This window comes from Peromyscus californicus, unplaced genomic scaffold (genome assembly GCF_007827085.1).
Source record: "Peromyscus californicus insignis strain IS unplaced genomic scaffold, ASM782708v3 Scaffold_10__1_contigs__length_136768540, whole genome shotgun sequence".
Taxonomy (NCBI): domain Eukaryota; kingdom Metazoa; phylum Chordata; class Mammalia; order Rodentia; family Cricetidae; genus Peromyscus; species Peromyscus californicus.
The window spans coordinates 23096506-23112226 of record NW_026294391.1 but is presented as its reverse complement, the minus strand read 5'-3'; the positions used below and the strand labels follow the sequence as shown (position 1 = coordinate 23112226).

The 15721-nt window shown below is 39.1% G+C and overlaps 1 protein-coding gene across 9 annotated transcripts in view; it reads right to left on the bottom strand.

Moving 5' to 3' along the window:
• Window positions 1-15721, bottom strand: part of Frmpd4 (FERM and PDZ domain containing 4) — a 931047-nt gene that overhangs the window by 127741 nt on the left and 787585 nt on the right. For all 9 annotated transcript variants that reach the window (XM_052714395.1, XM_052714566.1, XM_052714230.1 and 6 more), the window contains 2 exons: window positions 10823-10983; window positions 5293-5395 (listed from right to left, as the gene is read on the bottom strand). In XM_052714395.1, coding sequence (XP_052570355.1) covers window positions 5293-5395; window positions 10823-10983 — 264 coding nt within the window. The remainder of the gene's footprint in view (window positions 1-5292; window positions 5396-10822; window positions 10984-15721) is intronic.

The following is a 15721-nucleotide window of genomic DNA, read 5'->3' as shown; positions in this document are numbered from 1 at the left end:
CCATTCAAGGGAACGCATACAGTGATGTATTGTTTCTACTAGGTTGTAAAGTTGAAGGAATACCTAGGGTATTCCTGAGACATAGTTTTGAGGTGTGTCTGGGAGGGCATTTCCATTGAGAATTAACTGAGAGAGGAGAGGCAAGCTTGAATATGAGTGGATTGATCCAATGGGCTAGAATCCTGGAATGAATAAAATGGAGAAAAGGAAATATCCAACTGAACTCCCACAGTCACACCTCTGCTCTGCTTTCTCATCCACAAGCCATTCTCACTACCACAGTCTATCATGATGGACTGCATCATCTCAATCCATAAGTCAAAATAAACTTCTCTTTAAGTCACTTCATGTTCAGGATTTGGTCACAGTGTTAAGAAGAGTAACTAAAAGACGCCCCACATCCTAATGGTACCACCATCTACTAACGGTGCTATGGGCTAGTGAACAAACATACATAAATATCTTGGGGGATGCATTTCCATCTATACCAGAATGCATATGATGGTTTCAAAAAGAATGGAAGATATGGTTCAGTAAATCCAAATCTAACTCCTTATTCTTCAATTTCTCAGATTGAGTTTAGCTTGTTTCTAGAAAAAAGAGGAGATGCAGTTTAAATGACAATGTTGGAGCTTCAAATTGGTCATTCCCAAGTGTGAGTGTTTATGGGTTCTGCCCCAGATAATGTTAATGGTCAGGAAAGGATGATTTAATAGCACACAATTGAAGTCAATGATTGGAGAAAAATAGACTAGTCTCAGTGAATTGAAATTGCTCAATAAATACACAGAAGAATGGCAGGCAGGGTGGCTGGCTGGGGAAAATGAGGGACAGGAAAATTGGGAATGTTTTTCAGATTCCTGTCTTAGAATTCTGCTCTACTGGAAAAGCCATGGTACAGTTAGAATGTGTGGAATGGTATGGTAACAAGTTAATAAGTGAGGGTTTTTAGGCCCTTAAAGAAGACTATCTTTGTTATCACAGAGACTTCAGTCCTTGTCAATACTTTGTTTCACTCAAAGTGAGGAAGTTGGAAACATGGATGGCGATTTGATGGTTTCTTCATTGGTAAAATGTATGTGTTCTGATGTATTACACATTGGTCATCTAGATCAAGTACTGGAATAAAATACTCCACAGTGAGAAAAAGAAAGGGAAGAGAACCAAGAATGATTTGTTTAAACATAAGTCTCACACTTCTATCAATTAGAAACACTGAGTGGGTAAGAAACACTTACAGTACCTTCCCCTGTCATTTTGCATGTGAGAATGAGTGTGTATGTAGTGTGTGCATGTGTATGTGTGCACATGCTTGTGAAGGCCCAAGGATAATATTCCCAGGTCTTCCTTGATCACTCTCTATCTTATTCTTCAAGGAAGGTCTCTTGATTGAACCCAGGGCTCGCCCATATGGCTCGTTTAGTTAGCTAGCTTGCTATGGGCATCCCTGTAATCTTCTTCTAAGTCTTGAATTGCAGGTGGGCCACCATGCCTACCCAAAATTTACTAAGGTTCTAGAAATCAAAACTCTAATCCTCAGCCTTGCTGTTCACACAGGAAGAGCTTTAAAATTTCTGAGCTATCTCCCCAGAATCCTCTTCCCGCTTATGGGTCATCCCTTTGCTTTGATTTCTCCTGATACAAGAGATTATAAGCCTCTATGGTCCCAAGTTTATTACGTGAATAACAAATCTTCCCAAACAACTTTCACAGCATAACAGAGACATGGAAGACATGCGTGGTTCACAGTTCAGTGCACTGAAAACACTATCTCCTTATCATGCATGTGAGAGTCTCAGAGAAATTACAATTGCATTATGGAAGAAAGTCTCCTCATATTATTTAGGGCTTCAGTCTAAATTTCGCTTATCCAAAGAAATGAAATACAATCAGGCTATCCTATAAGAGCAGGCACTATTTTTCTGTGAAGGGCCTAATAGAAAGTAGTTTAGGCTTTGTGTGCCACACGATGTCTGTTCATCTCAGCTAGGGAAAAAGCATCCTTAGATAATATGTAAATGAATGAGTATGGCCACTTTTACAGTAAAACTATATTTACAGAATCTGAAATTTGAATTTCATATGATTTTTATGTGCCATGAAATATTCTTCACTTTTCTTTATTCCATCCTCTAAAATGTTTTATTTTAAAGAAAGAAGACACACTGCTATCTCACAGGTTTTGTGAAATTATGTGGCAGTTTGAATTTGGACTTGAAGCTGTTGCCTACCATCTTGTATTCTTAATTGGTTCATTTATTGTTTTACATATAAGTCAGATAGGGTTTACAGTTATGCCATTTTTCCTTGATAGTGCATTAAACAATGAGAAAAAAAAACTTTCTTGGGGTGAAAAAAAAGCTTTCTAAATGCCCGAGGTAAGATTGCTAGGAAGCGATCACACTTTTAGATAGCTTTTTCTCCATCTCTGTCCTACAGCTAGCAATCCAGTCACAGCCAACCCAAACACAGATACATTATGTCTTCTATCCTTCTGCAAGCACAGGAATCAATAGGACTAATCACACAGGTATGTACCCAGAGGAAAACAGAATGGGACTTCTGTCATTAGACATAACGATAGCCCTCCAGGACACAAGCTGATAGAAAGCTCAGCTGGATGAGGCATGTGATGGCACCCACATGCATCCCAAGATATAAGCTATCTGAAATGGCCTCAACCCAGAGGCTCTAAAAATAGTCTTTCCATAGTTCTGCCTTTCTGATCCACAGAAAGATTTGAATCATTTATTCCCAGGTCAGGCCTTATTCCTGATGCAGGGTGAATGTGACACAAGTTTCAGCGCCTGTTCCCATGGAAGAATGCTTTTTGGAGATTTGGATACCCTGTGAGTGCAAGTATGAATTATCCGTCTGGTTGAAAGGTGTCATTATATTTGGTCCAGACTAATGAAGAATGATATAGTCCTTTGAGACTATTGTAGAAAATATTTTAGACAGAGTAATTTATAAATAATAGAAGTTTGTTGCTCATGGGTATGTAGCTTCAGAAGTCTAACAGGAAGGCAACAATAAATTCATAATCTGGTAAAGGCTTCATCCTCAAAGGCAGCACCTTTTGACAGTCTCATATGGCAGAAGTAGCCTGATGTTGTGATATATTGTGGACCCTAATAAACTTGCCTGAGGATCAGAGGACAGAGCCAGCCACTAGATTAGACATAGAGGCCAAGCAATGGTGGCACACACCTTTAATCCCAGCACTTGAGATCTCATGCCTTTGCTTGGGAAGGACACATGCCTTTAATCCCAGGAAGTGATATGGCAGGGCAGAGAAAGGTATATAAGGCATGAGGACACAGTAACTCACTCTCTTTAGGTTGAGGATTTCACAGAGGTAAGAACTAGTGGCTGGCTGCTCTGCTTCTCTGATCTTTCAGCTTTCACTCTGATATCTGGCTCTGGGTTTTTTATTAAAAGACCATCTAAGATTTGAACATCAGCCTGACAACTTTTAATGACATATGCGAAGGAAAGTTCCCAGAAAAAAAAAAAAAAACCCTCCCCAGTGGACTTTCTGCAAGGCCGATTAGCTGATTAGAACTTTAATGACTGTGGAGAGGTTGGGAAATTATAGATCTAGAGTCAAATAACAATTTATCTTGGTCTATCTTTAACCTCCTAAATAGCCATTTCTTGTCCACCTCTGTGTCAGACCTAACATTTTGTGACTAACAGATAAAAATCTTTGGAATGTATTAGCTTAGCAGAACATTAGCTTCCATCAACCAAAAGCTAAGAGAGTCATGAGATAGTATCTGAGGGCTCTAACAGAGGTTTCCCCATTCTGTTATAACTGCTTCTCTGATGTTTCCATCAATGTACTTATGTTGATTTATGACTTTCTTTGTTCTGTTACTACAAAATCTTCATGAAATCACTTCCACATTGGAGCATGGAATTTAAAGTGGTATAAATCTGTGTTCCTGGGCCATGATCTAGTGATATGTATCTATCTGGCTCCAGACTAAACTATTATCGCCTTTGAGGTGAGGGTTTTGTTTTTGCATTTATACATATAATGGTACTTATCCCATTCCTGGAGGCTTCTCCATTATGATTTAATCACTTTCTCAAAGGATTCATCTCTCAAAGCTATTACAATGGATATTAGGCTGTAAAATATGAATTTGGATCTGAGGAGGACACAAATATCTAGACCATGGCAATGACCATCTATTTGAGGACTGACAGAGTTTTCTTAGCATATGGACTTTTTTTTTTTTTTAGACTGGGGTGGTTGGTCACTCTAAAAATGACCACCCCCTCTTTTTCTATTTCTCTGTCTTCTTACCCATTTCCAAAGTCTTCAAAGTCACTTAACCATTCATGACTTCATTGCATAGTAGAAACAAAGTTTGAGAAAAAAAGGGTTTCTTCCAAATATTTTCAAAATACTTAATACTTTTCCCAAATGCAGAGGCACTTTTTGTTCTGAATGAGTTTGCATGCTAGGAGATCTCTTCCTCAGTTTAAAGTGTTGTGTTGTGATAGCTGTAGCTTCCACTTTAATCCTACTTGCTATCACCAAGTTATAATAGACAAATGTTACACCATCACACCTCTTTATTCGTCCACACCACGGTATGAATGGATCTGTTTATGTAACAGGGTTTGCTTCACCTGAATCAATTCTAAAGGTTTCTTTTGCCATTCATTCCCTGAGAAAGAACAACTCAGTGGGCTTTACAGCAGATTCTTGACCAGGATTTGGAAAGTCATATAAAATGTGCTTTTTGATGCCCAATTAAAATATCACATAATAATCTGCATCTGCAATACAATTACACTAATAAAATCATATTTAACATCTTGGCTTTGACCTAATTATTCTTTTGTTTCAGTTGACGATGTCAAAATGAATCACTCAGGCAAGTATGAAAAAAATCAGTGAACTTTATGTTTGTTTATCCATGGAATTATGTATATAAAATTACTCATCACTTTATGCTATATTTAGCTCCTGCATTTTAATGTCCCTGATTACAGAAAAATCGATGTGTTAGTAATTCTGGAAGGAAAGTAAATGCAACATTTGGCTATAGTAATGGAAATAGGAATCATTAAAAGTTTGAACCTGTTTTTTTTCTTTCTTTCTTTTATTATAGGTTAGCATCACTGACATTTCTATAACATGAATGTGTAGGCTCACGATTCTGCCCTGCTTTGGCCCACAGAAAGTTCTTTCTCTACCAGATAAGGCATAAGAACTGTGCATCAGCCTTTGTGAAAGGGCATAATGAGGTACAGGTGAATGAGCATGTCACCTACCTGACCAGGTCGATGACCCTCTCTCTTGGTGCAGCACTGACTGGTTCATCATTAATCATTACAATCTGATCTCCTGGGATCAGCTTGCCTTCTGAGGGGCCACCTGGAAACAGACAAGAGAAAAACAGACAAGTTAGAATTCCTTTGGCCACTCATCTGATTTTCCTTCTCTCCTTCACAGCTCATTTTAAGCAAATGATGCTTTCAGCAAAAACAAAACCCAATAATACCAGGGTGTTCTTTGGGACTACATGAGGACCAGGTTGCACTCTGATTTGTCCCAGAGATCTGATTTGATCTCTGGGAGTGGGACTTTGGCCTTCATGGTTCTCTAAAACTTCAACAGCAAGACAATACTAGACTATCAGTGCTTCCCACATATCTCCCCCTTTCTTTTATTTTATGTGTGTGGGTGTTTTGTTTACATTTATGTTTGTTTTTTTTTTCTTTTTTGGTTTTTCGAGACAGGGTTTCTCCATGTAGCTTTGCGCCTTTCCTGGAACTCACTTGGTAGCCCAGGCTGGCCTCGAACTCACAGAGATCCGCCTGGCTCTGCCTCCCAAGTGCTGGGATTAAAGGCGTGCGCCACCACCGCCCGGCTACATTTATGTTTGTACACCACAGGTGTGCAGTACTTTCAGAGGCCAGAAAAGGGAATCAGATCTCCCTAGAGTTATAGATAGCTGTGAAATGCTGTGTGGGTTCTGGGGATCAAACCCAGGACTCCTAAACATCAGCAAGTGCTCTTAACTTCTGAGCCATCTCTCCAGCTGCCATTTGTGTGATTCTTGAGGAAGAAAGGGATGAGAGTCAAGATATGTCCTCACAATTTAGTAACAAACCAGGCATGGTTCGGTTTAAACAAAATTGCATGCATTTGCTCAAGTATGGAGACAGCACACTCAACCAAAGGGTATTAGAAAAGACTTCTTATAAAACTTGGCTGTGTGTTAAATACTGTTGGGGCAGGTTAAATGAAGTGGGAGGTCGTCTGTAGATTTGATGCTGGCTGGAAGTGGGAGTAGTTTCATCATAAACATCTAAATGATTGCTTATGAGGTTAAATGAAGGACCCATGGGGCTGGGGAGATGGTTCAGTGGTTCAGCGCATTGGCTCAATTCCTAGCTGGTATGAGGAGGCTTATAGCTGTCTGTAATTTTAGTCCCAAGGGATCCAATGCTCTCTTCTGGACTCCTCCAAGGGCACCAGGCACATAGGTAGCACACAGACAGACATGCAGGCAAACACATATACATGTAAAATAATAAATAAAATAAAATAAATGAAGGAAGCATACCTAGGTGTGATTAAGATTTTTAAAAATGAATTTATCCCTATGCCAGCTAGTAGAGGGTATGGTTGGTCAAATTTGTGACTTTAAGTGTGCTTGGATGTGTCTATGCTTACAGGCCCTGATCCATCATGGTTAGTGTTATTGTCTGTTGTTGACATTTGGCCAAATTATTTATGATCAACACAACAGCCAGACCCAAATGTGATGGCCTGATAGTCCTGGATGGCAGAGGGTGTTTCACTTTTTCAGTTGGATTCCTAAGGAGGGAGTAGGAAACTAATGTTTCTTGGACAGTTATGATGACCTGGGCTATGAGTGTAATGCTTTACTTGGTAACCTCACTGAATATTCCTCTGATTCCCAGCACAAAATGAGAGAACTAAGTTCAGCAGTAAAAGAAGGGGCCTGAAGGTACAATTGTATCAGGATGCATCCAAGTTCAGAGTGGCTAACTTCCCTTTTGAACTTGTTCTCACAAAGCAAGACTTAAAGCCACATCTGTGTGACATACACAGCTTTTTTTAAAATATAAAAACCTAAGCAATTACTCAGATTATTCAACTATTTGAATTATTCTCACATGTTCACCTGGGTATAGTTACCTCCAAAATACTGACATGTGTCTATCTGGTACTATATAATTTTCACCATATTTCCAGAGACATAGCACTGGGTTATAGGTGTTGTCAGAATGCTATCTTTCTAATAAGCTCACTACTCCTTTGTTTAACAATCAAAATCAATGTTTCATGATCAAGAAACTGAAAGTAATTTGGCTGTTCTCCAGTCACTGAGACACTTGGTATATGTGCCACTCGATGTGGATCATCAATTTATCTTACTGGGGAGTGAGAGAATAGGGAATGGTAACAAGCACCCATGTAAGTGATAAGAAGCATTCATTTTGTAGATCTGAGAACTGAGAATCAGTGTTTGCACACAAGGAGTTCAGAAAGAGCACTTGAGAAACCTATTCCAACTGTCAGACTATGTGCAAACAGCCGCACCTATTCAGTGAAGCAAATGGTTACAAATCAAATGCTGGTTAAACACAGAAACAATTTCAGAGAAGCTGTTTGAAGGGTGGATATGAATTGTTCAGGTGAGAACACCACTCTCAACCAATTGGACATAGTCTTGAGTTTCACCTATTGGTTTTATGTTTGTTTGATGAGATCAAGTCTTGCTCCATCGCCCAAACTGGCCTGGAACACACTATGCAGCCCAGAATGGCCCTGAATTTACAGTTATACTCCTAAATCAGTCCCTTGAGTTCTGATAGTACTGGCATGGTTTATGCTTTAGATAAAATGGGAATATTCTTGGTTAATCAAGCAATTTGAATCAAGAATTCTGGAAGAGGCAACAAAAATCCTTCCAAAATATGAAATAATTGCCTTCTCCAGAGAATTGTATCATGTCCTTTGCAGTGATGTCTGGCTTGTGTCCTATAGAAAATCTGGTCACATTGCTGAAATCACCTGGGACTTGAGTAGAGTCACTTTGATGATAGTTTATTTGACCAAAATTTTCACTTACAAAAATAACCAGGAGAAGGACTCTTTGACCTGTTTTCACTTCTTTTTTACTCTCCTCAAAAATGTTTGACATTAAGTGTTATAGTGTCTCTGAAGCTAAGAAGAGTTCAGGACACAGAAAGGCAGAAGGTGGGAAGATTCTGATGCTTACAATGTCTGCTTGTGCAAGTACAGAATTCTGTCTGTGCTGTAGGTCCTCCTCATCTATGGGAATGCTGGTTTCCAGGAGAATGAGTTCAGGAGTTCTTTTAGCTTTCCTTTCTATAGTACCACACTGTGTGTGTGTGTGTGTGTGTGTGTGTGTGTGTGTGTGTGTGTGTATCTGTTTGTGTATGTGTATCTATGTCTGTGTATCTATGTGTGTATCTGTGTGTATGTTCATGAGTACATGGGTCTATATTGTAAAACATAAGAAGAAGCACCCAAATTTGGAAAGGATAATCCTCAATGATTTCACAGCATTCACAGAGTCCTAAAATACAATTCACATCCAATAAATTACAAAGCTATGAAGACAGAGTAAGGAACTATGTGGTTGGATAGCTTGGAATGAAAATGCTCTTCTCAGACCCAGTACAAGGTACTCAGTTGTATTTGTAGTGCTTGCCTCAGGCAGGTTATGTCAAAATAATGAAAAATTAAAAATTTAATTAACTTAAAAAATCTATATCACCTCACTAGTCAACTTCTGTTTCCCTTCGTTGCCTGACTAAAAGGCCAAACACTTGAGAATTCAACAACAATAATAATTCAGAAATTGTGGACACATACATCTCTATGTACCTCCCACAGCTTTCTAAGTTAGATGCTATGAAGATCTCCATAACATGGATAACATAGAAAAGCTACATTCAACTTAAATGCAAGGGCTGCATGTGGATATTACAAATATCCTAATGAGGGCCAGAGACAGAACTCAAATTTGGATAGTATAATGGCAGAATCTATGCTCTTTCCTAAATGACACTTCTAAGTTTTGTGTGAATGTGTATGGTGCATGTATGTGTATTGTAGGTATGTATGCATGTGTATGTGTTTGCATACATATGGAAGCCAGGAGTTGATACCTAGTATCTTCTTCCATCATTGCCCACCTAAGTCTTCAAGACAGGGTCATTCACTGAACCTGGATATCTTCTAGTTGGCCAATAAGCCCTTGGGGTCCACTCCACTCCTACCCTAGAGCTAGAGTTACAATGTGTGCCACCATGCTTTGCGTTACAGTCAAACTTTTAAATGGCTATTGGGGATCTGAGCTCAGTCTCTCTTGCTTGTGCAGCATATACTTTACTCACAAAGCCATTTTCCTAGCCTCCAGAATCATCTTATTATGTGAGGACTTCACTATTGTGTTCTGTTACTGTTTTGTAAAATGTTCAGAGCAATGACAGAGGAAAAAGGTGTCTTTTGTCTAAAAACAGGTCCATGTTCATTACAGTAAAGACATAAATGTACATAATAAATAAATAACTAAAAGTGATTGTTTCTGGAAAAGCAAAGTCAGTCTACTGTGTTGATAGTGGGGCTGTATATCCTCGGATGAGTAATTGAGATAGTTCAGTTGTCTATTGTCTAATATATATATAGTCTATTGTCATATTATAGAATTGAAGAGATGTGACATGTACCAGTTAGCATCTGTTGTGTAACCGACCATTCCAATAGTTGTTTCTTCACACATTTGTGAATCGTTAGGATGATTCAAGCCTGGATTAGCTGAGCATATCTGCTTCCAATTACAGACTGGGTTAGACTGAGCTGCAGGGTTCAGGTTAGTTGGGTGCTGCCCCAGGAGTTTATTCCAGAGTTAAGGCTGAAGGAGTAGCAGCCTCTCTGGAAAAACTTCCCTTCTTATGGCTATGGCAGAGTTCAACAATACACATGCACCCCAACCTTCTGCTTTGGTCATATTGACAAATGTGTCATTGGCCAAAGTCATTTACTTGGTCCATGCCAACAACAATGGGGCAGGAAAATTGCCTACCTCTAGTGAGAAGTAAAGGATGTATTTAACAATTCAACTGTCCCACGACTAAATAATACTATAACTTGTGCCCCCTAATAAACCTATCTGGGGTCAGAGAACAGAACAGCCATTAGATAGACATAGAGGCCAGAAAATGGTGGCATACACATCTTTAATTGTAGCCTTCTGGAGGCAGAGATCCATCCAAATCTCTGTGAGTTCAAAGCTACATTGGAAACAACCAGGCAGTGGTGGCACACACCTTTAATCCCAGCACTTGAGATCTCATGTCTTTTCTTGGGAAAGACACATGCCTTTAATCCCAGGAAGTTATGGCAAGAAGCAGAAAGGTATATTAAGGCATGAGGACCAGGAACTAGAAGCTTTTAAATTTTTATAATTTTTAGCAGCAGTACAGCTGAGATCCATTCAAATGAGGACTCAGAGTCTTTCAGTCTGAGGAAACAAGATCAGCTGAGGAATTGGCAAGGTGAGGTTGGCTGTGGCTTGTTCTGTTTCTCTGATCTTTCAGCGTTCACCCCAATACCTGGCTCTGGGTTTGTTTTCATTAATAAACCTAACAATTCGTGTTCCAGTTGGCATTCTCTCTGGGTATGGGAAAGTGTCACTTACGCTTCACAGCCTGAGCACTCACAGAACTGTACAGAAGCTATTCTAACCAGGTGTGGCAGGTAGCCTGTTGGAAGACTAGAGAGGGTTTGGATCCTTACCTGGTGTCACTGAGCGAACAACCACAGGCTTTTCACTCCCTGCCACGAACCCAAAGCCCAGAACAGGGTCTCTCCTCATCTCCACCTTCCGTGGAGCTGGAGGGATGATTTGGCAGCTGTCAAACCGAGGGTCATCATATGGGATTGCCTGTGTCATGTGACTGTAGAAAAAAAATAAAGACGAGAAGAGAGATATCAAGGTGGGGGTTGGGCACTGGCCTTGAAACCACATACTTTCCAGTTTGAAACCTATTGTCTCTGGTAGAGAGTGGGAAAGATCTAGAGACTCAAGGTCATCTTTCATGGTCTATATATTGTTCCTTGGGAACTCTGTAATGCCCGTGTTAGGGCTTTGTATGGACCATTCATCCAATGTGGAATGCTTGTCCTGCAAATATCTGCAGGCCTCACCTCTGCCTCTGTCAAACTTCTGTTCACATATCATCATCTTATAAAAGACTACCTTGGAATACTATTTCAATATGGTTTTTCTAGTTCCCCATGTCACCAAACCACTTCACATTTTTTAATTTTCTCCCTCTACCATGGCACTACTTACATACAAACATACTACAAAAGCATATATTTTTATGATGATTTTTACTGCTTTGCTCTCCACAACAAAATGTACAGTCTTTAAGGACAAAATACTTAGTCGTTGTGTGTGTATAGCTGGGGGTGAAACTCAGGGCCTCATGCATGTTAGATAAAGGTTATATCATTGAACTAAAGCCCTAGTCTTATCAACTTAATTATATTTACTGATTTATTTTAGGACCTAGAACTGTGTCTGACCCACAGAAGGCTCAACAATAAATTGAATTAATAAGCAGGGGCAAAGTTACTTCTTTGTACAACACCATCAAGTTATAGATGAAATGCTGATCTACAGTCTCGTAAAGTAACATTTAGTTGACAGGTAGGATATAGGACACTTGAACCTAGCAAAATTAAAATAATATGGGTAATTTTAGTGGTGATGGGCTATCCTGGTACCAAATACATTCTCCATTCCAAAAAAACTGTTAATTTAGATCTTGGCATTTACTTTAAGGAAAAAGATTTGAATGATTTAAATGAACTTTCTCATTAACACCTCCATTTATGAAGTTTAAGCAACAATTCAAAATTGATTATTCTATAACATTTCAGTGGTGCAGCCCCTGATAAATTGCCATTGTTCCAATAAATAGCCTTCTACTCACACATGGGCAAGAAACTCTAACTAAACTCAGAGACTATGAAGAAAGAAGACATGAAAGTCGAAGGGGAAATTAAGAAAAAATGGTTCCAACAGGAGCAGGAGGGGGGATGAGAGAGAGAATAGGAGATGAAAAGGACTAAAATTCATTATATAAATGTATAAAACTGTCAATAATAAGTAACACTTAAAAATTCAAAATGCAGCCAGGCGGTGGTGGCTCACGCCTTTAATCCCAGCACTCAGTAGGTAGAAGCAGACAGATCTCTTGAGTTCGAGGACAGCTTGATGTAGAGTGAGGTCCAGGTCAGCAAGAGCTACACATAGAAACCCTGTCTCAAAACAAACAAACAAACGAAAAACAAAACAAATCAAACAAACAAACAAACAAACAAACAAAAACCCTCAAAATGCTTTTGGCTCAGAGTCCTGCCACAGAATTGGGGAATAGAGCAGTCATTGACATCACATTTGTCAACAAGGAACTTAAGATCAAAATCATAAAGTATCATCACTCAAGGCTCCATGGCCAATAGGCCAGATAATCTGGTCAAGGACCAACTCCTACAACTCCTAGTGAAGGCTTCATGCATGGCAATTGTCCAAGGCAGCTTTCTTTTAAGGAAGAGTTGTTTGCTGAACACCAGCAATCTCCTTCAAGAAACGCTAGCTCAGATGACGTAAGTGACTGACATGTGCTTAATTCAACTCAATTTTATTTTACACTTATTTAATTATTCTGTGTGTGTGTGTGTGTGTGTGTGTGTGTGTGTGTGTGTGTGTGTGTGTGTGCATGTGTGTTTGTGCACCATGATGTACATGTGTTGGTCAGAAGACAACTTGCAAGAGTTGATTCTCTTCATCTGCCATGAGTGTCCTGAGGAACAAACTCAGGTCATCATGCTTGGCAGCACGTACTTTTATCTGCTGAGTCATCTCTCCAATCCTCAATTCACCTTAAAATATTTTTCTTTAATAAGTAAGAGAACATAATTTTAAAATACCTTGGATGCTGCTGTTCTATATGCCATCTGGATAACATACTGTCCAAATGGAATAAAGAAAGACGGGGAAGGAGGAAGCATGCTGTTCTTCAGTACAATTAATAAGAGTTAGGGAAGATCAGCAGAAACCCTCTGGGATCTGTCTCTTAAACATATATCTGTGCTAGGAAAACACAATTTTAAAAATCCCCTTTAAACAGAATGTAACTGCTTGAGACATGGAACACTAGAAGAAACGGAATGGATAAATGTGTTATATGCTTTGTACTAAGGCTCATCTGTTTCCTGATTTAACACTTGAAGACCTTTCGGTGATGGAAGCTGTTTGACCCTCTTCACAGGCTTTTTGCAAAAGCAATGACAGGAAAACAACTGAATACAAGAAAGGGGCCATGATAGTGTGTGATCTAGACACCAGGAAAAGAAGACACAAATGATTTGGTTGGCATCTCTTATAGTATCCATTGGCAATTAAATTGGAACATTTTAAGAATCTGTGACTTGATTAGCATCTTCTAAGGAAGCAATCAAGCAACAGTATTTAAAGTTTCAATATATCATTCATTCAACAACTCTTAAATTATAATTTAATAACATGACAGTTATTGAACATAAATTTCATACTAAGCATTGCTTATTCTAAATGCTTTCCATATGTTAGTTTGCTTAATCCTTCAAGACAACTCCACAATACTCTCATTTATTCATTTAGTCAATTTATTAAATACCCACTGGGTTCTCCAGTCTGGGAATACAAAAGGAAAGAAAGCAGATAAAAATAAAATATTCATACTAGGTTATGGTTAATGCCAAAGAGAGAATCAGCACAGGGAGGGTAGGCAGACAGCTGTTGAATGAGGATGCTGCAAAACGTTCTATCAGGGGCCAGGTCAACATCTGGATGAGGTGTACTCAGGACACAGGGACCATGAAGTGCAACTATCTCAAGGTACAACGTGCTTCATGAGAAGGGAACATGTCTGGCAACATGTAGAGACCAGTGAGAGGTAGACTGGGGATTTGGAGCAGTGATGGGGGAGTAGAAGAATGATGGTAGCAATTCTATAGAGATTGCACAGGCTCATGCTTCTACTTGGTCTTTTGTTCTGACTAAACCAGGGAGCCAAAGGAAAGTTTGAATGTCAGCAATGTACTCAGCTGCTGTGTTGACAACAGAAAGGATAGTACATGGGAAAAGAGAACCCAGGGGCCATGATACCCCTTCTGACATATCATGATGGCTCACACTGGGGTGAGAGTGACAGAGATGGCAGAAATTGTAGGGCTTTTAATACTGTTGGGAGCCATTCTGATGGAGAAAGGGTCAGCCTCTCACTCTGGAACCTTTCTCCTGCACAGACATTCTCTCCACAAGAATGGACCATGTGTACAGGTCCTGATACAGCTATACTATCGGAAACATGTCTCCTTCCTGTTTAATTAGGAAACAGGTGCTTAGGTCTAAGGTGGACATGAAAACCAGCATGGTTGTTTGTAGTAATACTTTGAAGCCAGATGACATAGCTTTGGGTTCTAATCCCACAGAGGCCTAGCAGTATGACCTGCTTCCTTACTTCATGCATCATTTTGAAACCGATGACAGTAATTATAACAATCTCATTAAAGAGCTGTGGAAAGCAAACAAGACACAAAAAACGCTTACAAAATATTGGGCACATAGTAAGTACTCAGAAAACAATAGCTTTTATTTTTATCTCTGAAGACCAATGAATAGAAGGCAATGAATTTCTGACATGATGAAAGCATTTCATTGTAAAATCTGAAAAACAACTGTGCTGGATAGTTTTATATTAACTTGATACAAGTTAGGGTCATTTTGGAAGAGAGAGCAGTAGTGGAGCAATACAGCCCCACAGAGACACTGCTGACAAGAGAAAGCAGTGTCTAAGAAACAGAGGCTCCCACCCAAACACTTTACAGACTCAATCAAATGCATATTTTCTGTTTGCTGCAAGTTTTAGCATTTGGTATTTATTAAAGATTTTTGATCCTCTTTGTTTTGCTTGTATGTTGAGGAAAAGCTTCTGATAGAATTACCATTTTCTTACTTATTAGGTTATATTTTTAGATTTTAATGATCTAAAAGTTATCAGTTTTTCTTTTTTAGTAGACATATCTGCACTAAAGTATCCCCATACCATGAAATGTCAATCTGATCTTTGTAGTAAATCAAAATTGAGGGAACCTGAACTTGCAAGATTTTTTTTTTTTTTTGGTGAGGATGGTTGAGAGTTTTTATAAGGTGCTAAAAAGCCACATCTTTTCACCTCTTGAACATGCTTCAGTAAATTCTAATGCTGAGACTAGAAGAATACAAGTGATGCGCTACATAAACCTTCATTCCTGCCCCAACGTCCTCCAGCAAACACATATAGATAAGTCAGGAATCTATGACCTGAAAATAGAGGCTAATAATTGAGGTGGAAAATGGGCTCATCAGGATTAACTGAACAATCTTGCTATTTCTTGGGGATTTCATTTCTAAGGGGACAGTGGGACTCTTGCTACTTGGTTTCCCACGACAAAAGGAAAGGAATTTTCTTGAATTCTTGGAGCTTTTGCTCCTCAGCAACAATAAAAAAAATCACAAAAAATGCATTGACTGGAAGAAAGCATACTGGAAGAAAACCTATAATCTTTTCTTGGACTTGATAAACCCATTAGAATCAGCAA